This window comes from Mobula hypostoma, chromosome 24 (genome assembly GCF_963921235.1).
Source record: "Mobula hypostoma chromosome 24, sMobHyp1.1, whole genome shotgun sequence".
NCBI lineage: Eukaryota > Metazoa > Chordata > Chondrichthyes > Myliobatiformes > Myliobatidae > Mobula > Mobula hypostoma.
The window spans coordinates 24,580,576-24,606,005 of NC_086120.1; the positions used below are offsets into that span (position 1 = coordinate 24,580,576).

The window sequence follows — 25,430 nt, forward strand, 5'->3', positions numbered from 1 at the left end:
ACTGTGCATGTCCTTCTCAATATTTACCTGGGCACGAACACACCCCCTAAAAGTCGTCCTCTTGAATTCAATCTTGTAAGGGCATCCTCCAAGAAACGGAGCCCATCTCTGCATTTGTGCTGCTGCTGTTTGTGAATTACTCTTCTGTGGATTGAAAATGGACACTAGTGGTTGATGATCAGTAATGAGGGTAAATTCTCTCCCATACATGTATTAGTTGAAATGTTTCGCACCCCAAACCTGACTCAAAGTTTCTCTGTCAATCTGTGCATAATTTTTCTCTGCAACACGAAGGAAACTTGATGCAAAGGTAATGGAGCATTCACTTCCATCACTCATAACGTGTGACACGACGGCACCTATACCATTACTTGGGGCATCACAGGCAAGCTTCACTGTTTGACATGGTCATAATATGTCAGTACAATGTGTGACATCAGCTTTTCCTTTATCTTTTGGGAAGTCCCCTCACACTACTTTGTCCATTGCTATTTCTTCCCGATCTGTAGCAATGGGTTCAAGGGGTGGAGCACAGTAGCAGGTTTGGTAATAACAACAACTGTAACATCCTTTAGCCTTGGTGCATCCATCTACCACTACTTGAATTTTCTCAGCACACTTGCGAAATCCTTATGCGTCAATGGTGTAACCACAAGTGATGCTTGACCTAAAGAATTCAAACTTGGTGTGTTCTGCTCTGAACCCATAATCTTTTTAACACTGTCTTGATATTTTGCAGCTGCTCCTTGTCATGCTCACCAGTAAGGTGATGTCATCCAATTAACACTAGGTGCTGAGGCAGTCTCGCATAGCTTTCTACCAGAGTGCAGGTACAGATGCCAGAATCACCACAGATCCTGACAGACCCATCTTTCTTGGCTACTGCGACCATTGGTGTTGCCCATGGGCTCCACTCAACCTTGGAAACAAGGGCTCCAGTCTCCGTGTGATATAACTCACTGGTTACTTTATCACGGATGGTATAAGGAACTGGACTAACTTTTGTAAAATGAGTGTGGTAGTTTCATTTAACACTATTTTTACCCTTGATAGATTTAAGTTTTCCAATGCATCCTTGAACACTGCTGTGGCATTAATCTCTCTCTTAATAAGCTTTCAGTTGTCTCTATTGCAGGGAATGTGCCATGCAAATAGCAGATGGATCTCCAATCAAGTTGTAGTTGTCTCACCCACTCACATCCCTACAATACTGGTCCTGTTTTTAACCCACATAGAAGCCCAGTGTGGCTTGTGGCTGTTGTATTTCACTGTTACCAATGTCACTCCCACAGGAGTTATAGTTTCTCCAGTGTAAATTCTTAGTTGGATATCTGCAGGCTTCAGTTTGGTATCTTTGAAAGGCCATTCAAACCCATTTTGTGTAATGACTGAAACAGCTGAGCCAGTGTCCAATTCCATTTTAATTAATCTGCTGTAGCCATAATTGTCTCCTGTTAGTTTTCACATTTAAATCTTACCATTAATAAGATTTTTCATCAACAGCATGTAAATTAGTGCTCTTTTTGAAACTGCAACTTGAATTTTTATCCTGTGCAGTCCATTATTTTTGGCTGCCCAAGATGCTTTTTGTATATGTCTTACTTTGTAGCATTTTTTCCAAGTTTCACCACTAAACCTGCATTGGTCTGGTGTACGTGAACTCCTGCCACAATGGTATCACAATTATTTCAGCCAGACATGTTTTTGTTTTGACGTTGCAGTTTTGTCATTGCTCACTTTCATTTCGGATTGCAATTTGGTGGCAAGGCTGGAACTGGTCTGGAAAGAGTGGAGAGCAGTGCGTTCAGAGGGGGCAAGGTTGGAGGAGGAGGGAGAAGGGATGAAGTTGATAGTCATAGTCATACTTTATTGATCCCAGGGGAAACTGGTTTTCGTTACAGTTGCACCATAAATAATAAATAGTAATAAAACCATAAATAGTTAAATAGCAAAATGTAAATTATGCCAGGAAATAAGTCCAGGACCAGCCTATTGGCTCAGGGTATCTGACCCTCCAAGGGAGGAGTTGTAAAGTTTGATGGCCACAGGCAGGGATGACTTCCTACGACGCTCTGTGTTGCATCTCAGCGGAATGAGTCTTTGGCTGAATGTACTCCTGTGCCCACCCAGTACATTATGTAGTGGATGGGAAACATTGTCCAAGATGGCTTGCAACTTGGACAGCACCCTCTTTTCAGACACCACTGTCAGAGACATCCAGTTGATGTCTCATTGCCAATTAGAAATTAAAAGATCCAGAGCCTGTAGAGAACCAGAGCAGGGTTTAAAAAGGAGAAGGAGTCACTGGTGCGGGGTGGGGAATTCTCACCAAGGAAGTGGACTCTGAGATGGAGGTTACAGAAGAAGAGCTTGGCGTCATGGCGGGCACAGAACTCACTAAGGTGCAGGCAAAGGAGGATAAAGGTAAAGTCTTTGCTGAGGACAGAACATTCCACCTCAGAGGAGAGAAGGTCGGAAGGAGTGGTGAAGACAGAGCAGGGATTAGAGCTGGGATCAGTTGGGGGAGGGGGGAAAAGAAAGTTACTGGCCTCAGAGGAGATGTGATGATTGGACTGCACAGAGAAAGTAGGGTAGGAGGAAAATAGAAGCTCTGAGGACCCAGAGGTGATGTGGGAGCCTGGAGACCGCAGTGTTGGAGTTTTGGGGGAAAGGGAGCCCAGGATCCAGTGGCAGCAAAGTAGGTCTTGGCCTGGAGGTGGTGGCAGCTGTGGTCCGGGCTGGAGTCGGAGCTAGAGACCATGTAATACACAGTCTGAAGGTGTACGGGGTCTTTCAATCTGGAGTTGGCGGATGGATGTATCTAGACAGTCAATATATTCAGTATTTATAGGGATGTGGGGGGAAAGCAGCTGGTGAGCCTACTATCTGCCCAGAGAATCCTCGCCCACTCTCCTCCCTCCACTTCCTGTCAGACTTACCTGGAATCAGATGATGAATCCAAATCTTCACTGGACAGAGGGTAGCAGGAGGAGAGGCAGACCCATCTGCTCCGTCTAGTGGCAGCCCAATATGTTGCATCCTCTCCCCGAGACCGGAAAGTTGTGCCTTTGTCTGAATTCAGTACAAAATTCCAAAATTCCCTAACTAAAGGACTCATCTGCCCTCAAATGGTAAATATAAAAGATAATGGACCCTATCTAGAGCTACAAATGGATCGATTAAACATCTTCAAGTTGAGAGATTTTGCTGTATGCAAATTGGCTTCTGTGAGTCCTATTACAGCAGTTACTACAAAATGTACCTCACTAGATCAGACAGCTGAGGCAGTGAAAGAGCCATCAAAATGCAAATTTGCTGCATACTTAAAATATAATTTAATTTGTCAAATAATTCAGAATGTTAAAAATAGCTCTGAAAAATAACTACAACCAGAAATAATATAATTCTTCCCGAGGTGGGGCAATAGGGAAAGTACGACTGGTTTACATTGGCCGACTGACACCGGAGAGGCTCCAGGCCTCGTCCACCAGCTAAGGTCCTGAGGCAGCGCTACTGCTCAGCTTCTACAGATGCCAGTCCTGTCCCCTGACCCTCTGAAACATTGGTCTCCTCCAACAAGGCCACTTGCTCAGGCGGGATCTGAGGAAGAAGAAAGAATTTGCATTTACTTGGCAATTCCCACATCCTAAAACACCTTGCAGCCATTGACCACATTCCACATTCTTAATGAAGCACATATAACAGCTAATTAGTTCATATAAACAGCAATATGATAACACCGGACAGCAAATTTTTTTGGAAATGAAGTGTTGCTTCCTCAGAAGTATTTTTCTGTTACGATAGATCACTTAAAGCTGAACACAAATATAATTTCAGGCTACCTGTGTCACATAGGAATTTGGGGAAACAAGAAATTAATAGTTTAACTAAGCTAAAATGTTTTGTTGATGATTTTCATTGCTCTATCATTGCTAAGAAAATTTTCAACAACATCCTTGAATACATTCCATGCGATTTTCTCCGGTCTCACTAGATCTTTGAATTCTTTATCATTGATGACTGATTTGTGGACCAACAAAAATGCCTTCCTCAATCTTGGCATCAGTTATTAGAACATAGAAATCTATGGCATATTACAGGCCCTTCAGCCCACAATGTTGTGCCAACCATGTAACCTACTTTAGAAACTGTCTAGAATTACCCTACTTTGGGTATAAAACTAGCAACCAAGTCAAAGCCTGAGCTCCTCGCATTTGTTGTGCAACGTGTTCTGTCGATCTTCGAGCTTGGCTCAGAGGTTTTTTAATAAGAGGAATCAAGCTCTGTCTTTGAGATTAAAGTGTATACTCGCCACGAATATAACAAGGTACATTGTTAAGACAACATTGGCAAGACAAACACAAACACTGCTGAAAATACAATTACTTTATTATAATGAGTACACACAATATGCTATGCTCGTAGAGGATGTGCATTGTGAGCACAAACCAATATGCATGCAAATGAACAGTGTGTACGTGATGCTTTTATAGTCTTTCTAAAACCCGTCCTACCATGCACCATCCACCCCACCTACGCATGCCTGGACAAGATAGAAAACTTTTCAGCTTAAATTGTAGCCAACATTTTAATTGAGTTGAATTATGAATTGAAATAACAAATTTAGGCAATTTCAAAAAAATGGTGTGTGATAGGGAAACTTCATGGCAATTTTCATGCTCAACAGCCCAAAATCCATAAGGTACACCCAAAAGTATTCAGGAAACAAAATCTTTGTTGTTCAATGTAATCTGCTTTTTATTTTGAAATGAAATTGCTTGAGGGAATAGCATTGAATTAAGTGATGCTAATCAGCAGATTGAGGAATGAGGGATTAAATGCTGCAGGGTTAGGTTAGAGAAGTTTTTCCCCTTTCAGCAAAATCATTTGAAAGGAGATTTGACAGAAGTGAACATGATCACAGCAAGTTTCGACAGGATACACGGCGGAAGGTGCTCTCCTTAGCAGTTGGCTCATCGTTCGAGGACATTCATTTAAAGCTTTGGGCAAAAATACATGATGAAAATGACGGCAACTTTTAAAAAAATATGCAAGTGTAGTTTCAGTTTAAAAATCACAAATGGTGGTGAAAATTGTGTGGTATTAGATGACTGATCCAAATTGACGTACAGCACATTAAAACACAATAGGTGGTGCCAATATGCATTTCTTCAAAAGTTAAGCAATGGATTTTCACCTCTGTGAGCAGAGTTCAATCTGACTTGGAGATGAACCCATCCTGAATTATGGTGATTTTTGAGTTGATCTTTACCAAGTTGTGTGGTCATGGATCGCAGTTTTGCATGCCACCTGCTGAAAAATAATTGCACACACTCACTCCATGGTACAACTCACCCGCAACGCAAGTACTTAAGGCAGGGCTAGGAGGATGGTTAGGATAGCAGAGTGACCTTTATGTTGCATCGTCCCTGCCCTGGGAGTGTACGACAGAACAATGCAGATGGAACTTCGCTCCATATCCAACCTTTTTTGGTGCAGAAGGAGCTATAGTCTGGTATCTAACCCATACTGTCCATGGACTGGGGGTTTGTGACTGGTCAGTATAGAAGGACATTATTCCCTGATGCAGGAGTTCAACACAAACTCACCTACCTCGTGCTTAAGGTAAGAGAGGTAAGTGTCCCATCCGACGGTTAGAAAATTCACGTATAGGACACGGTACTTCGGGGACAGGAAGTAGAAGTTGATTATCTGTGCGGCAGGCCACACCATCCAGTCAGCCTAGAAACAACGAGTTCAGTGAAATGTTAGTTTTGTAGCAGTGACCCCACTTTGCACTGGTGGACATGGACAAGACCAACCAGGGCAGCTGCCTCTCTCTTTCTATTGCTTTCTTATGATACATTCCCTCCTAGTGATGGCCAGAGCTGTCAATACCTATCGGGAGTCTGGAGCCATCCCTTGACCTTGGGGAAACAGTGTCATGGCTTCAGGCCCAGAGTGCAAAGAAAAGGCAGGAAACAATCCTTGGCTGTAGAAACACACAGAGGAACTCTGCAAAACAACTGTTTATTCCCCTCCATAGATGCCACCTAATTTAGTGAGTTCCTCCACCATTTTATACGTGTTGCTCAAGATTTATAGCATCTGCAGAATTTCTTGTGCTTGGCTGTACAAAGCACTGGCCAGTGCGTGGCCTGCATTCACTCTGGGATAGCATATCTCAGTCAGATTCAATTTCCCTGGGAAAAGGGGGAGAAGACTTTTGCTGTGTAAAAAAAAACAACCTGATACTCCAAAGGATTCAATTGCAAGGTGTGGTTGTGCCGAGTAGACTCGTGTTCCCTCCGGTGGGGGAGATCTCACTGCGCTGAAAGATGCTGATGAAGTGTGGAGGCAGAACCCTGTAGCAACGGAGAGAAGAATTGGCAAGGGTGGAGTCATGCAAGGGCAGAGGGAGCAGGGAACCTCTCCAGTAGTTTCAATGTGAACAAAGCAACATCACTACAAACCAGGAGGGGCCATCGTTTAAAACTGACGTGTTTGGAAACCTCTCTCAGAAGGTGGGGGATCTTTGGAATTCTCTACCCAGGGGTTGGGTGTGGAGGCTGGATTATTAGATAAATTTAAGGTGGAATTGATAATCATTGGAAAGGTGGTGGAGGAACTGAGGAAAAGGCATTACATTTAGCAATGATCAGCCATGATCACATCAAGAGGCAGGACAGACTCGAGGGGCTGAGTGGTCTATTCTCTTATCTTCTGCACTGGGTCTGCGGAACAATTATGAATATGCCAACAAATAGGAGCAGACTTCTTGGCCCCCTGAACACGTTCCTTCAGGGTAATGATCATGACTGAACTGACTAACCTCAACTTTACCTTCCTGCCCAGACCCCAGTCACATTTCACATACTTGTTTATCCATCAGCTTTCATAACTAAAAGACAGTTCAGAGATAACATTATCAAAGGGTAATTAAAGCGGCACGTGAAGCAAAAAAAAAACAGATAGGGATCAGCTTTCATCTCACCGAACACGGAACAGTCTCAGCTGGCTGAATGGCTTCCTATGTTTCTTTGGCTGCAGCAGCCACACCCAACTCACGGTCAAAGATGGCTCTCCGGGGAGGGACAGGAGCAGGATCTTTTGCTGCTTCCCAAGCCAAAGGAGGGGTCCGAAGGTGAACGTGACAGATTGGAGGTCAATAAACTCAGCACTCACCCCCACTGCAGGGTGCAAATGGGGTACATTGCTAGCTGCAGTGAGCTGACATGTGACTGTGTCTTGTAGGTGGTATATTTATGATGCTGCACTCTCCCAAGGAGATAGCGAGCACCTTAGGCCTTCAGGAGAGGGAAACCAGAGGTCCATTAGCCAGTTCTCACTGGAGAATCAGAGGTGGGGAGGATCAGTTACTTTAAATTCCTGGGTGTTACTATTTAGGAAGATCTGTCCTAGAATCAGCATGCAAGTGTAAACGCAAAGAAAACACAAAGAAAACACAACAGAACCTCTTCTTCCTTAGGAGTTTGCAGGGATTTGACATGACATCAAAAACTTTGACAAACCTGTAGATGTGTGGTGGAAAGTGTACTGACTGGCTGCATCATGACCGGGTATGGGAATACCAATGCTTCTGAAAGGAAAATCCTACAAAAGGTAGTGGATTCGGCCCAGTGCATCACGAATGAGACCCTCCCAACCATCCCAACCATTGAGCACATCTACATGAAAGGTTTTTGAAGCAAAGCAGCTCCCTCATCAGAGGTCCTCACCACACAAGCCGTGTTCTTTTCCCGCTCGCTGCTGCAATCGGGTAGAAGGTACAAGAGCCTCAGGACTTGCACTACCAGGTCCAGGAACAGTTACTACCGCTCAACTATCAGGCTCTTGAACAAAAGGGGATAACTACACTCACCTGCCCATCCATTGAGATGTTTCCACAACCAATGATAACACTTTAAAGACTCTACCCTGTTATTTCATGTTCCAATTATGTTTTGCTATTTATATTTGCATTTGCAGAGTTTGTTATTTTCTGCACTCTAGTTGATCTTTCATTGAATCTTATTACGGCTACTATTCTATAGATTTTCTGCGTATGCCTGCAGGAAAAATAATCTCAGGGTTGTATGTGGTGACATACATAAAGTTGACTTTGAAGTTTTCGAACTTTGAACTGCAGACTTGAGAAACAAGCAGCCGTGGAAGGATAAAAGACCAGGTTAACCTCTGACATCGAGCAACTTGCAGTGCCACTGCGTTTCTCCCCCAAACACGAGATGTTTCAAAGCACCTCACACCCCAGAAAGAAGAGCATGGTCACGAACAAAAACACACAAGACCCCAGAGCTATGTGACAGAGACCTGGCTACTCTGTTTTGGAGACAGTGGCTGCAACACAATTACAATTTACAGAACTGTGCAGAGTATTAGGAACCCTAGATCTACACATGTGCCTAGGACTTTCGCACAGTACTGTAATAATTTTACGTATTGCACTGTACTGCTGCCACAAAGAAAAAGAAACAAATTTCATTACATTTGTGAGTGATGATAAACCTGATCCTGATCTGGGTTTATTGTTGACTGAGAGTGGGAAGGGGGCAGGGAGAGGGAAATCATGGTTGGGAAAAAGGGAAGGGAGAGGGGAGGGAGTGGGAAGCACCAGAGAGACATTCTGTAATGATCAATAAACCAATTGTATGGAATCAAATGACCTTGTCTGGTGTCTCAAGGCTAGGTGCGTCACCCCTGTCCCAGCTCTCCTTCTCTGCCACCTGTCCCGCAACCCTCCTGTGGCGCTCCACCCTCGCCATTGCCAACAGGTTTTGCTCCTGCCAAATTTACAAACTCGCTCTCTGCTCCACATTGACAAATTCAGTACTGTGCAAAAGTCTTAGGCACCCCAACTATATATATGCGCCCAAGACTTCTGCAAAGTACTGTAAATATGTTATTCACCCTTGCCTTGTTCCAAAGCACAGAAAGTGGGGGAAGAGAGAGAAATGCTTCAAACCGTATCACGTGAACAGAGAACACTTCCTTCACAAGACATGGATCTTTGATTTCATGACTGTACCTTGTAAAATTCCCAGAACTTGCTCCTGAATTCTCTCACGCATTCCATGGCACTGTGACCTTCCAATGCTCCCATTCCTGCCAGAACAGAATTTAATATTCAAGTCATTTGAGCTAATCAATACCATCATTCCCCCACAAGAACCCCTCAACACCGGCCACATGCTGAGGAGGAAGTGTCCTCCGGTTTCCTGCTGTCCTCCGTTGATGAACAGCTTTAAAATCATCCCCGAAGCATTCTGCTCCACTTCATGGCTCGTCCCTCTTGTTCTGGTATAAACGCCATTAAACTTCGTGAGCACATCAAAAGATTCATCCCTCAGTCTTGACTATTCTAGGAAATCCAAATGTAGTCCACCAAATTCTAGCAAATACAAGCCCCAGTATTATTTATTATGAAAAGTTTATTATACACCACCTCCTGCAAATCCCAGTTTCCCTACGTGTGATACATAAACAGTAATAGATCTGTTCAAGTCTGAACTAGCCTGTAACTAACATTTTTAAAACCATATCACTTGGGATGTGGACCATACAGACTTTGCATGTTCTCTCTGTGATTGCACTGGTTTTCTCCAAGAGTTCCTGCTTCCTCCCACATTCCAAAGACATGTGTTGGAAAGTTAATTGGCAGCTGTAAATTGCCATTGAAGATAAATGATAAAGATTAGCGTTATTTGTCACATGTACTTTGAAATATACAGTGAAATGCGTTATCTGCGTCAAAGATGAACACAGTTCGCGGTCGCACTGGGGACAGCCCACATGCATCGACAAGCTTCTAGTGCTAACGTAGCATTCCCACAACTTATTAACTTTTGTGCAATGTGGAAGGAAACCACAGCATCCTGAGAAAACATATGGTCACAGGGAGAACATACAAACTCCTTACAGACAGCAGTGGGATTTGAACCCTGATCTTCAGATCACTGGGTCTGTAAAGCTTTACATTTTATTTTCCCTCTACACCATATCTCTCCCCCACCGCCCATTGTATCTCCTCCAAGATTCTACCACAACCATGAATTCTAAGGGCGGCATAGTATGTTTGGAGGAGATGCAAATAGGGGAGATATGGTGACAGGGGAAATAAAATGGGATAAGTATGGGATCAGTGTAAATGGATGCTTGACGGTCGACACAGACTCGGTGGGCCAAAGGGCCTTTTTGTGACACTGTCATAACTGATTGAGCCACACAGAGACTGCACTGCAGATGATGGAAAAAAGTCTGTATTCAGCAAAAGCAGATATTGAGGAGGAGAGCTAAAGACAAACTCACTTCTGGGAGAATCCTCAATAGAATTTCACTGAACTCAAACTACAAGGAGGATTTTCATTCCCTAAGCATCAAGGCTACCAGCAGAAGATTTAATACAGCTCCAATAGTTTTCTTCAACATTTTGGGTGTTAAGAAATGGGTCTGTTGAATTATACATTTAGAGTATCTCAACTGACAAGAACATGTGTGTATTTGGGCACTTTTATTGCTAATGTGGACATCCAAACAGACCGTATTGTAAGATGGCTCTTACTAGAGACAACAGTACTTATCCACACAGCTATCCTGACCTAACATTGGAGACTGGTTCCTGTTTGTATTAACTGGCTGCTATCGCCATAGCGCCTGAAGGATGTCATCTACCAAATAATCCTTGACCCTCGTGGACTAATTATTTTTTCACACGCTTCCCACCAGTACATTTACTCAGTGTCAGGCATGTTGTAATCAATTCTGCTTGTTAAATGTACAAGGTGTTGCTGAGAGCAGACCTGGAATTTTGTGAACAGCTTAGTTACCTCGTTATAGGAAAGACATCATTAGGTACAAAAAAAATTTATGAGAATCTTGCCAGGTCTGAGTTATAGGGAAGGGTTAGGCAGACTAGGACTATTGCTTGGAGTGTAGAAGACTGATTATATATAGACACACCTTACAGGTGTGTATATAATCATCAGGGGCATAGATCAAGCGAATGCACAGTTCTTTCCCCAGGGAAAAGGAATCAAAAAATTAGGGTTAGGGTGAGAACAGAATGGTATAAAAGTAAAGCAAGGGACAGTTTCTTCAAATAGAAGGGGGAAGCAGGTATGAACACAGAACACTACAGGCCCTTCGGCCCAAAATGTTGTGCCAACCAGGTAATTTTCTCTAGAAACTGCCTAGAATTTCCCTAGTGCATTGTCCTCTATTTTTCTAAGCTCCATGTACCCAAGAGGCTCTTGGAAGACCCTATTGTATCCGCTTCCATCACCGCCATCGGCAGTGCATTCCTCCCACCCACCACCTTCTGTGTGAAAAACTTACCCCTGACATCCCCTCGGTACTTATTTCCAAGCACCTTAAAACTATGCCCCCTCATGTTAGCCACTTCAGCCCTGGGAAAAAGCCTCTGGCTATTCACATGATCAATGCCTCTCATCTTATACACCTTTATCAGGTCACCTATTATTCTCCATCGCTCCAAAGAGAAAAGGCCAAGTTTATTCAACCTATTCTCATAAGGTACACCCTCCAGTCCAGGCAACATCCTTGTAAAACTCCTCTGCACTCTCTCTATAATATCCACATCCTTCCTGTAGTGAGGTGACCAGACCTAAACACAGTACTCCAAGTGGGGTCTGACCAAGGTCTTATATAGCTGTAATATTACCTCTCGGCTCTTGAACTCAATCCCATGGTTGATGAATGCCAACACACCACACGCCTTCTTATCAACAGTGTCAAGCTGCACAGCAGCTTTGAATGGTCTATGGACCCCAAGATCTCTTAGATCCTCCACACTGCCAAGAGTTTTACCATTACAGGTGTCCCCCGCTTTTCGAACGTTCGCTTTACGAAACCTCACTGTTACGAAAGACCTACATTAGTACCCTGTTTTCGCTTTCAGAAGGTGTTTTCACTGTTACGAAAATCAGCGCGCGATAAAAGGCAGCGCGCTGCACGCCCCGCGTAGCCGCTCTCCCCAGATTCGGAACTGCATTCTCGCCGGCATTGCTTAGACACATGCCTGTGAGCAGCCGTTTGCAAGATGAGTTCTAAGGTATTGGAAAAGCCTAAAAGAGCTCATAAGGGTGTTACACTTGGCGTAAAACTAGACATAATTAAGCATTTTGATCGCGGTGAACGAAGTAAAGACTAAGTGAATTTGGCTTGTGGAAGCTGACGAACATGATGTTGAAGAGGTTTTGGCATTGCATGACCAAGAACTGATAGATGAAGAGCTGATGCAATTGGAAGAAGAAAGGATAACAATCAAAACCAAACGCAGTAGCGAACGGACCGAAAGTGACTGCGTGAGATTTTCGCTGCAGTGATAAAGTACGATTTTAATTTTGAAAGGGTACATAGGTTTAGGGGATATTTACAGGATGGTTTGAGTCCTTATAAAGAACTGTATGATAGAAAAATGCGTGAGGCTCAGCAGTCAAGCAAGCCTTCTGCATCAGCCACAGCAGACGACGAACCTCGACTTTCGACATCGAGGCTGGCAGTCATAGGAGAAGATGAGCTGCCTGCCCTGATCGACGACGAGATGACACCCCAGTGTCCCACCACCCCAACCCCCAGGCCGCGGACAGATACTGTACCGATTCGTGGAGAATGCAGCAGTAGGTGGGAGGCACACATTTAAGAAAAAAGCCGAAATAAACATGCTAATTAATTAGGTGCCGCCTGACACGTAATTAATTAGCATGTTTATTTCGGCTTTTTTCTTAAAGATGTGCTGGATGCCTGCCGGCTACCGCTGGACCCCTGCATGCTTCACGGTTCGGTATCTGTCGGCGGCCTGGAGGGTGGGGCCACTGCACCACCCAACCCACGATGACTCAGTCTAACACACCATCGTCAGTGTGCTCAGCGCTGAACCAATTCCGGTAAGTGATACTACACTGTACGTACATTATTTCTAGTTTATATCGGCTGTGTATTTTTACGTGTTATTTGGTATGATTTGGCAGCTTCATAGTTTAAAGGTTACTGGAGAGCGTGTGCGCCGTGTTTTTGCCAACAGCGCTTGCATGAGATTTTCTGCCGAGAACGCTTGCGCGAGATTTTCGCTACGGAGAACAGTGCAGTAATGATTGTGGAAAAGTATTTCTACTTTATATAGGCTGTGTATTTATCATATCATTCCTGCTTTTACTATATGTTACTGTTATTTTAGGTTTTGTGTGTTATTTGGCATGATTTGGTAGGTTAATTTTGGGTCTGCGAACGCTCACAAATTTTTCCCATATCAATAAATGGTAATTGCTTCTTCGCTTTATGACATTTTGGCTTACGAACCATTTCATAGGAACACTCTACCTTCAGATGGTGGGGGAAAGCTGTAATATTATATTCGGTCTTCAAACTTGACTTACCAAAATGAACCACTTCAAACTTACCTGGGTTGAACTCCATCTGCCACTTCTCAGCCCAGTTCTGCATCCTACTGATGATCCGCTGTAACCTTTGACAACTCTCCAGACTATCCACAACACCCCAACCTTTGAGTCATCAGCAAACTTACTAACCCACCCTTCTACTTCCTCATCCAGGTCATTTATAAAAATTACAAAGAGGAAGGGTCCCAGAACAGATCCTGCAGAATACCACTGGTCACCGACCTCCATGCAGAATGCGAACCATCTACAACCACCTTTTGCCTTCTGTGGGCAAGTCAATTCCAGATCCACAAATCAAGGTCTCCATTACTTTCTGAAGGAGCCTTGCATGGGGAACCTTATCAAATGTCTTGCTGATATCCTTATACACTACATCCACTGCTTTACCTTCATCAATGTGTTTTGTTACATCCTCAAAGAATTCAATCAGGCTTGTATGGCACAACCTGCCTTTGACAATGGCACAACCTGCCTTTGACAAAGCCATGCTGACTATCCCTAATCAGATTATGTCTCCCCAAATACTCATAAATCCTGCCACTCATGATCTTCTCCAACAATTTACCAACCACTGAAGTCAGACTCACTGATCTATAATTTCCTGGGTTATCTCTACTCCCTTTCTTGAACAAGGGAATAATACTTGTAACCCTCCAATCCTCTGGTACTTCTCCAATCCCTATTGATGATGCAAAGATCATCTCCTCCCTCGCTTCCCACAGTAGCCTGGCATATATCTCATCTGGTGCCGGTGAGCAAAACACAGGCAAATGGGATTGGCTTAGAAGGACATCTGAGTGTGAATGGACAAGATGGGCTGAAGGGTACACTCGATGTGGCTAGGTTTGTTTTACGTGTTGTAGGGTGCAGAAGGTTGGTACCACTGCAGCCTCTATCCCCACAATCTTCGTCGTGATTTGTTAGTTTAGAAACTGCAGCTGCTCCTCCCATTGGTTAGCTACCCAATGTCAAGTTTCAAATAGTTAGCACGGACAGACAGCAATGTCTGGGATAACGATACAAGTTCTCTGGACACAAGACATTGTTACGCTTACCAAAGAAATAGATGAAGCCGAAGATGGGTGAAGCGATGAGCTGGTCCAGCAGCACCTTTTTCAACACCACGGTCACGGTCCGTCCCGGGAACCGCCCATCCAGTGCCTTGTACCAGAAGTGCCCAATGGGGCCGATTAAACAACCCGTGGCAAACATGCGCCCTGGGAAAAGAGGAAAGAAGCACACCACAATGAGCATGGCTAAAATCATGTGCTCACGTACACTGACGGCCATTTTCCATTAGCTTGTCCCAGTCCAACCATGAAGATGCTGTGGCCAAAGCACACCAAGACCTCAGAAGGCCAAGGACATTCAGCATGACCCCTGATGAGCCTCACACAATTTTACAGATGCACCATAGAAAGCATCCTATCAGGATGCACCACAGCTTGATATGGCAACTGCTCTGCCCAAGACCGTGGGGAGTGGCTGGATCACTGGCGTGTCTTCCTGTTTGCCATACCAGCCACCTTTGTCTTTCCACAGATGCCTCCTGACCTGTTTCATTCCTTTCCCAACAGCATTTTCAGCTTTTAATTTTAATTTCAGATTTCCAGATCTTTGGCTTTACAGATCTTCTGAGCCTAGTATCAGAATACTGTCTTGTGGGAGGTGTGGCTTATTCTGATTGTCGAAAGTCGCTTCCGTCGTGATTGGTTAGTTTAGAAACTGCAGCTGCTCTTCCCATTGGTTAGATACCTAATGTCATGTTTCAAATATCCTGGGTATAGAGAGCACATCTGCGAGGATTTTTCTCTCTCTTCCCATGTCTAAGGTGCGCTGCACAAAACCGTTGGGAAGGTACCCTCTTTGCGCACTTTTAACGAAGTACCCACCTGCTGCGTTTTCAACCTGTAGTTTCTGTAACTTGGGGAACTGAATGTTTGGTCGAATTTTTACTGTTTGCAAATAAGTAATTAATGTACTTATTTGCAGTCTGTGTTTTCTGCTTCACTTGCCAGACCTGTGAACCTGCTTCAACAAGGACAGAACACCTTTGTCATAGAGCCGCAGAGCCCTTCTGCTCCCCAAGTCCACAATGACATGAAGCACCCATTTCAGATCAATCTTTCACCCACATTCCCATCAGTTCCACAGGGTTTCGAACACCAGACAGAGAACACTAGGCACAATTTGGGGTGGCCAGATAACCTGCCTACCCCCATGTCATTGGAATTTAGAAGGAAAGTGAAACATCTGGGGGAAATGAGCAAACTCCATATAAATATCACCTGACGTCAGCATTGAACCCAGGTCACTAGGGCTGGGAGAGAGTAGGTCTACTGGCTGGGATACCATTGGAAAATGATGCATGTCCAATAAGGTCTGGGACTTAAGGGGGTGGTGTTTCCCTGGACGGGCTGGCTTTGACATAGAGTCACAAGCACAGAAACAAATGCTTCAGCCCACCAAGCCCACATTGAGCATCAAGTGCCAACCCCACACTTAAGCTATTTTGTTCCTCTCGTACTCCCATCAAACACACTTGGAATATTGTTAAGTTCAGTTAGGGGTCCCAGCGGAGCTACGCTGGCTCTAGACAGCAGCTTCTTCAAGCTCAGCTGTGGAAACATCTATTTTTAATATCTCTCTTTTTAAGGTGGATGGGTTTCTGTCAAAGTCCCTGGCCTACAGCTGCACTCAAACTGCGGATGAACATTGAATCACAGTGGATTTAATTTGGCTTTTTTTGGCACTGAACAACAGAAAAAGACTCTTCTGTGTCAAAGTGAAAACAGATCTCTACAAAGGGATCTAAATTAATTAAAAATATAAAACACAAAATAATTGATTGCATAACTATTCACCCACATTAATATGACCAAATCATCACTGGTGCAGCCAATTGGTTTTAGAAGTCACATAATTAGTTAAATAGAGATCATCACATGCAGTTAAGGTGTTTCAATTGATTGTAGTAAAAATACACCTGTATCTGGAAAGTCCAACTGCTGGTGAATCAGTACCCTGGCAAACACTACACCATGAAGACAAAAAAACACTCCAAGCAACTCTGCGGAAAGGTTATAGAAAAGCATAAGTCAGGAGATGGACACAAGAAAATTTCAAAGTCACTGAAAATATCCCTTGGAATACAGTTAAGTCAATCTTCAAGAAATGGAAGTTGTAACTCTGCCTAGAGCAGGCCTACCTCAAAAACTGAGTGTGTGTAAGAAGGGGAGGGAAGCCACCAAGAGACCTATGACACCTCTGGAGGAGTTACAAGCCTCCGTGACTGAGATGGGAGAGACTACACATACAACAACTGCTGTCCGTGTGCTTCACCAGTCACAGTTTTATGGGAGGGTGGCAAAGAGAAAGCCACTGTTGGAAATAAAAACACCCACATGAACTCTCAGCTAAAGTTTGCCAGAGAGCATATGGGAGACTCTGAAGTCAGCTGGAAGGTTCTATGGTCTGATGAAACCAAAATTGTGTTCTTTGGCCATTGGACTAAACACTGTTTGGTGTAAGCCAAACACTGCACATCATCAAAAACACATTGACCCTACCATGAAGCATGGTGGTGGCTGCATCATGCTGTGGGGATGCGTCACTGCAGCAGGCCCTGGAAGGCCTGTGAAAGTAGAGGGTAAAATGAATGCAGCAAATTACAGGGAAATCCAAGAGGAAAACCTAATGCAGTCTGCAAGAGAACTGCAGCTTGGATTTGTTTTCCAGCAAGACAATGACCCCAAGCATAAAGTCAAAGCTACACAGAAATGGCTTAAAAATGAAGTTAATGTCCTGGAGTGGCCAAGTCAGAGTCCAGACATCAATCTAACTGAGAATTTGTGGCTGGACTTGAAAGGGGCTGCTCACTTGTGAACTCTATGCAATCTGATAGAGCTTGAGCAGTTTTGTAAAGAATCGGGAAAAATAGCAGGGTCTAGATGTGCAAAGCTGATAGAGAACTATCCACACAGAGTCAAGGCTGTAATTGCTGCCAAAGGTACATTACTAAATGTCGACTGTACCTCTTCCTATAGATGTTGCCTGGCCTGCTGTGTTCAGCATTTTTTGTGTGTGTTGCTTGAATTTCCAGTATCTGCAGATTTCCTCATGTTTGCGTACATCTACTAAATATTGACTTGAAGGGGGTGGCTAATAATCAAATATTTTGTTTAATAATTGTTAATAATTTAGACCAATTTGTCAAAATTTGTTTGCACTTTGACACTAAATAGTCTTTTCTGTGGATCAGTGTCAAAAAAGTCAAATTAAATCTACTGTGATCCAATGCTGTAACACAATAAAATATGAAAACATCTGGGGGAGGGGAGGGTGAATACTTTTTATAGGCACTACATAGTGACTGGTTTGAGGCAAAGTCCAACATCTTGACTCCTGTCATCGAAGCCAAGCGTGCAGCTCTCACAGAGTACAAGTGCTCACCATCTGACCAAACACTCCAGGCACTTCGAGCTGCTAGAATCAAAGTGCAACAGACTGCAATGCAGTGCGCAAATGAGTACTGGCTCCAGCTCAGTGAGGGCATTCAGACAGCAGCTGTGACAGGCAACATCAGATCAATGTATGATGGTACCAAGAAGGCCCTTGGCCCATCACAGAGCAAGACAGCACCCCTGAAGTCACCCAGCGGTGAAATAATCACTGATAAAAGCAAGCAGATAGAACGCTGGTAGAACACTACCCTGAGCTCTACTCGAGGGAAAATGTTGTTGTTAGCTCGGCCATTAATGCCATCGATTGTCTACTAGTCATGGAAGAACTCGACTCTGAACTAACCATTGAGGACCTCAGCAAGGCAATTGACCCCAGGGAAGCTCCTGGCAATGATGGGATTCCTCCAGACCTGATCAAACACTGCAAGAGCTCACTCCTCCAACCTTTACACGAGATCCTCCGTCAGTGCTGGAAGGAAGGAGCTGTACCATAGGATATGCACAACTCCAAAATCATCACTTTGTACAAGAACAGGGGTGATAGGAGCAACTGCAACAACTACAGGGGGATCTCCCTCCTGAGTATTGTCGGCAAAGTCTTTGCTTGTGTAACTCCGGCACGTCTACAAACGCTGGCAGAATGGGTCTACCCTGAGTCCCAATGTGGTTTTCGCACAAGGAGGTCAACTGTCAGCATGATTTTCTCACTACGTCAACTCCAGGAGAAGTGCTGGGAACAACAGAAACCCCTCTATGTTGCTTTCATCGACTTGACCAAGACATTCAACCTTGTCAGCAGGGATGGGCTCTTTCAGATTCTCCTCAAGATCGGCTGTCCCCCAAAACTCCAAAGTATAATCGAGTCGTTCCATGACGACATGAGGGCTACTGTTCAGTACGATGGCAGCTCATCAGAACCCTTTGCTATTTGTGGTGGAGTCAAACAAGGATGTGTGTTGGCCCCAACATTATCCGGCATCTTCTTCTCTCTGCTATTGAAGCACACATTTGGGACATTGACAGAAGGCATCTACGTGCACACCAGGTCTGATGGGCGGCTGTTCAACCCTGCGTGCCTGAGAGCAAGAACAAAGGTGCGAAAGATCTTAATACATGACATGCTCTTTGCCGATGACGCTGCTATAACCTCGCACACCAAACAGCAACTACAAACTCCCATGGACCTCTTCTCTAAGGCATGCAAGGACTTCGGGCTTACCATCAGCCTAAAGAAATGTCCAAATGACCTTGCCCAGAACGTAGTGGAGACACCAATCACTACCATCGACAATTACAATCTAGAAGTGGTCCATGAGTCCACATACTTGGGGTTAACCATTAGCGACACTCTCTCCCTTGATGCTGAAATCAATAGGCGTATTGGCAAAGCAGCATCGATCCTTGCTCGACTCTCCTCACAGGTCTGGGAGAATCCAACCCTCGCTACAAAGACCAAGACTGCTGTGTGCAATGCATGCATTATCAGCACCCTCCTGTATGGTAGCGAGACCTGGACCATCCACTCCAAACAGGAGAGGAAACTCAATAGTGTTCACCTGCACAGCCTTCGCCGCATCCTCGGCATCGCCTGGAGAGACAAAGTCCCAAACTCTCAGGTCCTCTCCCACGCTGGACTTCCCACAATGTTCAGGTTTTTAAGACAACGCAGACTGCGCTGGCTGGGCCACGTCCGTCGTATAAAGGACGGTAGACTGCCAAAGGACATCCTCTACAGAGAACTAGCAACAGGCAGGAGGACTGTTGGTAGACCCCAGCTTCGCTTCAAGGACCTCTGCAAGCGTGATATGAAAGCCTTAAAAATCAACACAGAGTGCTGGGAGGATACAGCAGATGACCGCAACACAGGGCGAGGTACTCTTCAGCAACACCTACAGCAAGGCGAAAGAGTGATCCTGAGTCAGTTTGAGGTGCGGAGAGCACACTGAACAGTGGACAACAATTCCACAATGCCCTACACATGCAGCAACTGTGGCACAGCCTGCCGTTCCAGTGAAGAAATTAAAGGGGTTAAAGAGCAATTTCGATGTTGCTGACACACCAGAGGATGCAGTGGACTAATTATACACTGTTTTCTGAGCATACTAGACATCGTTCCCTAAAAATGCTAGACCAAGGTTTAAATAAAGATCACCTGATGAGACAATGGCTTGAGGCAGAAGTAACCAGGAACTATCCATGATAAGCAGGTTCTCAGAACAATGACTCGCTAATGATCAATTACGTTACAAGTACCTTATGTTACCGTTGCTGGGCAAGTAAAGAAGAAATTGGGCAATTGCTTAACAAGTGTATGCGACTACGTGTGTATAAAAGAGCCATGCTTGTACAAATAATCGGAGACCCCGATGCAGACTCCAAGAGGGTGCTGAAGGAGGGTTCTCTCGAGTAGCGAGCTACTAATAAAAAAGCTGTTGCTTTATCTTCCGTAGTACTGTGTGTTGTTGCATTGGGTAACGGGTAATAATTGGAAGTAAGGTTTAACACCAGGATCGGCCTCAATAGCCACAGTCGACGCTGCTCGACGAACCACTGACTACCAGAGGCACAGTACCCATGATTGACTATCACCAACGGAAGCCACACACATATAGCAGGGAAAGAGTTTGCTGTTAATTCTCAAATCGCTGAACTTGGGGGGGGGGGGCAGGGAGGACAGCCTTAAACATCACAATCAGCAAGTTTTATTTTACTTGTTAGTCTCCCCTATCGCTGTGTGACACCTCTCTGCCCCTTTATTAGGGAGAGAGAAAGCCTGTGGGATGTTGAATTGGCAGATAAACACAAACACGAGGAATTCTGCAGATGCTGGAAATTCAAGCAACACACATCAAAGTTGCTGGTGAACACAGCAGGCCAGGCAGCATCTCTAGGAAGAGGTACAGACGACGTTTCGGGCCGAGATCCTTCGTCAGGACCAACTGAAGGAAGAGCTAGTAAGGGATTTGAAAGTGGGAGGGGGAGCGGGAGATCCAAAATGATAGGAGAAGACAGGAGGGGGAGGGATGGAGCCAAGAGCTGGACAGGTGTTTGGCAAAAGGGATATGAGAGGATCATGGGACAGGAGGCCCAGGGAGAAGGAAAAGGGGGAGGGGGGGAAAATCCCAGAGGATGGGCAAGGGGTATAGTCAGAGGGACAGAGGGAGAAAAAGGAGAGAGAGAGAGAGAGAGAATGTGTGTATATAAATAAATAACGGATGGGGTACGAGGGGGAGGTGGGGCATTAGCGGAAGTTAGAGAAGTCAATGTTCATGCCATCAGGTTGGAGGCTACCCAAACGGAATACAAGGTGTTGTTCCTCCAACCTGAGTGTGGCTTCATCTTTACAGTAGAGGAGGCCGTGGATAGACATATCAGAATGGAAATGGGATGTGGAATTAAAATGCGTGGCCACTGGGAGATCCTGCTTTCTCTGGCGGACAGAGCATAGGTGTTCAGCAAAACGATCTCCCAGTCTGTGTCGGGTCTCGCCAATATATAGAAGGCCACATCGGGAGCACTGGACACAGTACATCACCCCAGCCGACTCACAGGTGAAGTGTCGCCTCACCTGGAAGGACTGTCTGGTGGTAATGGTGGTAAGGGAGGAAGTGTAAGGGCATGTGTAGCACTTGTTCTGCTTACAAGGATAAGTGCCAGGAGGGAGATCAGTGGGGAGGGATGGGGTGGACAAATGGACAAGGGAGTCGCGTAGGGAGCAATCCCTGCCGAAAGCGGGGGGGGGGGGGAGGGAAAGATGTGCTTAGTGGTGGGATCCCGTTGGAGGTGGCGGAAGTTACAGAGAATATGTTGGACCCAGAGGCTGGTGGGGTGGTAGGTGAGGACCAGGGGAACCCTATTCCTGGTGGGGTGGCGGGAGGATGGAGTGAGAGCAGATGTACGTGAAATGGGGGAGATGCATTTAAGAGCAGAGTTGATAGTGGAGGAAGGAAAGCCCCTTTCTTTAAAAAAGGAAGACATCTCCCTCGTCCCAGAATGAAAAGCCTCATCCTGAGAGCAGATGCGGCGGAGACGGAGGAATTGCGAGAAGGGGATGGCATTTTTGCAAGAGACAGGGTGAGAAGAGGAATAGTCCAGATAGCTGTGAGAGTCGGTAGGCTTATAGTAGGCATCAGTGGATAAGCTGTCTCCAGAGAAAGAGACAGAAAGATCTAGCAGGTAAACAGTTAGTTTATGTTGGACTGTAGATCATGGCCTCTCTTTGGGGCCTTTGCTTGTTTGGTGGGTGCTGCAGCTTTTTTGCTGAAATAAGTGGGGGAGGAAGGGTCTCGGCCCGAAGTGTCAACAGTATTTTTTTCCTCCATAGATGCAGCCTGGCCTGCCAAGTTCCTCCAGCATTTTGTGTGTGTTGTTTCAATGAAAGAGCAAGTAGAACATAAAAGGCAACAACCTGTGCAAGTGCAAATATAAATAAATAGCAATAAACAACAAGAGCATGAAATAACAAGATCAGTGGTTGTGGGAACAATAGGTGAGTGTAGTTATCGCCTTTTATTCAGGGGCCTGATGGTTGAGGGGTATTAACTGTTCCTAATGCGAGTCCTGAGGCATTTGTACCTTCTACCTGATGGCAGCACTGAGAAAATAGCATGGACTGGGTGGTGAGGATCTTCAATGTTAGATGCTTCTTTCCTACGACAGCATTTCATGTAGATGAGTTCAATGGTTGGGAGGGATTTACCCGTGGCATACTGGACCAAATCCACAACCTTTTGTAGGATTTTCCGCTCAAAAGCATTGGTGCTCTCATACCAGACCATAATGCAGCCAGTCAGCACGCTCTCCACTACACATCTATAGAAGTTTGATGACATGCCGAATCTCTGCAGACTCTGAGGATGTAGAGGCGCTGTCGTGCTTTCTTTACAATTACATTTATAAGATGAGTCCAGGACAGGTCCACTAATATAGTGACATGCAGGAATTTAAAGTTACTGATCCTCTCCACCTCAGATCTTCCGATGAGGCCTGGCTCATGAACCTCGGGTTGACCTCTTCAGAGGTCTACAATTAGCCTTGGTCTCGCTGACATTGAGTGAGAGGTTGTTGTTATGACACTACTCAGCCAAATTTTCAATCTGCCCCGTCTGCTGATTTATCACCACCTTTGATATGGCCCACAACAGTGATTTCATCAGAAAACTAGATTATGGTCTTGTGATCCAAATGGACAGTACTACACTGCTAACAAGAGAAAATCTGCAGATGCTGGAAATCCAAGTAACACAACACACAAACTGCTGGAGGAACTCAGCAGGTCGGGCAGCATCTACAAAAAAGACCAAAGGGTCTTGGCCCGAAACGTCGACTGTATTTTTCCCCCCACAGATGCTGCCTGACTTGCTGAATTCCTCCTGCATTTTGTGTGTGTTGCTAGTATTATATTGCTGTTCACAAGCTGGCCGCCCCAGTTCATATATTACACCACTAGCTAAATTTCAGAAGTTCATTCCTTACCTGTCCGAGACCAATCCCGCTGGTAGGTAGCATTCCGCCGGATTTCCCGGGTTTGCTGGATAATGTCGCCCATTGCCATCAGACTCCCGCAGCTAACGGTGTTTGTTAAAAGCAGAAATCTGCCACTGAATAGGGGCTTCCAGTAGCCAAGCAAGCGCACAAACAGTCTTCGATTTGGGGGCACCGCCATCCTGGGTACCAAGGGGAGTTGTGGGGGGGGGTGAAGATCAAAGCTAAATGCTCAGACACTGAAGACTGCTTCAAGACCCTGCCTGTTAGCAGTCGTTACTTCTCTCAAAACAATGTTTTACTGTTGATAGTACCTTCCAACCTCCATTCTGAGTTTCTCAATGTCACCCTGGAACTTTATGCCCACAATCTGGCCAAATACCGTTCACAGCATCAACTGCAAACGGTTTAATAAGGATTAAATATTTAATCCTTATTACTAACGGTTATGTTCTAGGAACGTACAATTAAATTTCTTTCTTGCTGATAATGCTTTCCTCGTTTGGCAAACACTTTCAACACATGATCCCGTGAAACCCCCACACCGAGATTCAAACAATGCGGATTTGGAATTAATCCTGGGCCTCAGTGAAAGAGACCGCAAGTCTTAAGACGTTCCTGGGCAGTTGCAAAGATGCTTTACACACTCTTTCTGAGCCTCAATGTGCCATCACAAGTTCAGACTTCACTGTTCACCTGCTTGTTTTCCTTCCTCTCTTTACCCTTGCCTCAATTCACACACGTTACCACCCTCCTATTTTTTTACTTCCTGTCTTCCTTCTCTCTCCAATGTAATACACTTCCTAGCTCCAGATTTTCTTTCTTTGCGTCGCCCTATTCCAAACAAAGATCACCATTTTCCCCGCAAATCTTATAAACGCATGAATTCCTATTCCGGTCCCGACAGATGTCCGTCGCCTTCGACTTTGACTTCTTTCACTTTATCCTCGATCGCTTGCTCTGTGTACCCACCTCGGTCCTGCTCACTCCCCCGTCACTAACCCTCGCTCTCGCCTTCCTCCAACTCCTCGATTGTCACTTTCTCTATTCTCCGCCTGTCATTTCCATTTAACAGCGTCCTCCCAATTCTCTCGCTCCCTCTTCCATCGGAATCTCGAATCACATGGCTTCAATGCCGGAAGGACATCACCCTCCGACCAATACAATCACAGCATTGCCTTGATTGATGCCAAGATTAGCCAGTAAATAGGCGGTACTGCCATGTTTTACCGGCTTTCTTCACCAATGATACCAATGACTATTAAAGCAGACAGAGGAGCGTGGCTTTGTTACGTACAGGCTGTTCTACGTAATTTAATATTTAAATACCTGCTGGAAGGGTGTCATCCCTCTGCCCGGATACGTCACCGACTAAAATTTAAGGCAGTCATATGCTTAAAAGTTATAGAACATTATTATTCATTAATTTGATGAATGAAGTGGTTGATTTTGGCGAAAAACAAAATAAATCTACTGGAACACACTCAAACTGCTGGAGGAACTCAGCAGGCTAGGCAGCATCTATGGAAAAGAGTACAGTCGACGTTTCGGGCTGAGACCCTTCAGCAGGACAGTCTACTGATACACAGGGAATCACACCAGTCATACCACAGCCCAACAGGAGCGTGGGGAGCTGCCTTACTGACTGCTGTCCTGTAGCATTCGTATCTTCTGTGATGAAGTGCATTGAGAGGTTGGCTGTGGCTAGAATCAACTCCTGCCTCAGCAAGAACCTGAATACACAGCAATTTGCCTATCACCAATGTAGGTCTACAGCAGATGCGATCCCATTGGCTCTTTATGTGGCCTTTTGAGCACCTGGACAATACTTGTGTCAGGCTGCCATGTATCCAATACAGCTCAGCGTTTAATACAATCATTCCTGTCGGCCTGCATCTTAAACCCGGGCCTCTACCTCCCTGTGCAACTGAATTCTTGACTTACTCACCGGAGGACCACAGTCTGTGCGGATGGGAAATAACATCAGGGCGTCACTGATAATTAACACTGGTGCACCTCAGCAAAGTGTGCTTAGTCCACTGCTATA

General features: G+C 45.0%; 1 protein-coding gene across 5 annotated transcripts; it reads right to left on the reverse strand.

The window, feature by feature from the left end:
- Positions 1-24,494, reverse strand: LOC134337624 (mpv17-like protein 2). 5 transcript variants are annotated; one of them, XR_010016034.1, is made up of 7 exons: positions 23,375-24,494; positions 14,492-14,653; positions 9,047-9,123; positions 5,614-5,742; positions 5,198-5,313; positions 2,940-3,600; positions 1-144 (listed from the first exon to the last, which is right to left on the reverse strand). XR_010016034.1 is itself a non-coding variant. In XM_063032803.1 (5 exons), the coding sequence occupies exons 1-5, from the start codon at positions 23,562-23,564 to the stop codon at positions 3,511-3,513; spliced, it is 648 nt and encodes a 215-aa protein (XP_062888873.1). In that variant the 5' UTR covers positions 23,565-24,494; the 3' UTR covers positions 2,299-3,510. The 5 variants fall into 5 exon arrangements, 1 of the variants encoding a protein (XP_062888873.1); XR_010016035.1 differs by having other exon boundaries at positions 5,610-5,742; XR_010016036.1 differs by lacking the exon at positions 5,198-5,313 and having other exon boundaries at positions 2-144; positions 5,610-5,742.
- Between the last annotated feature and the right edge of the window lie 936 nt (positions 24,495-25,430).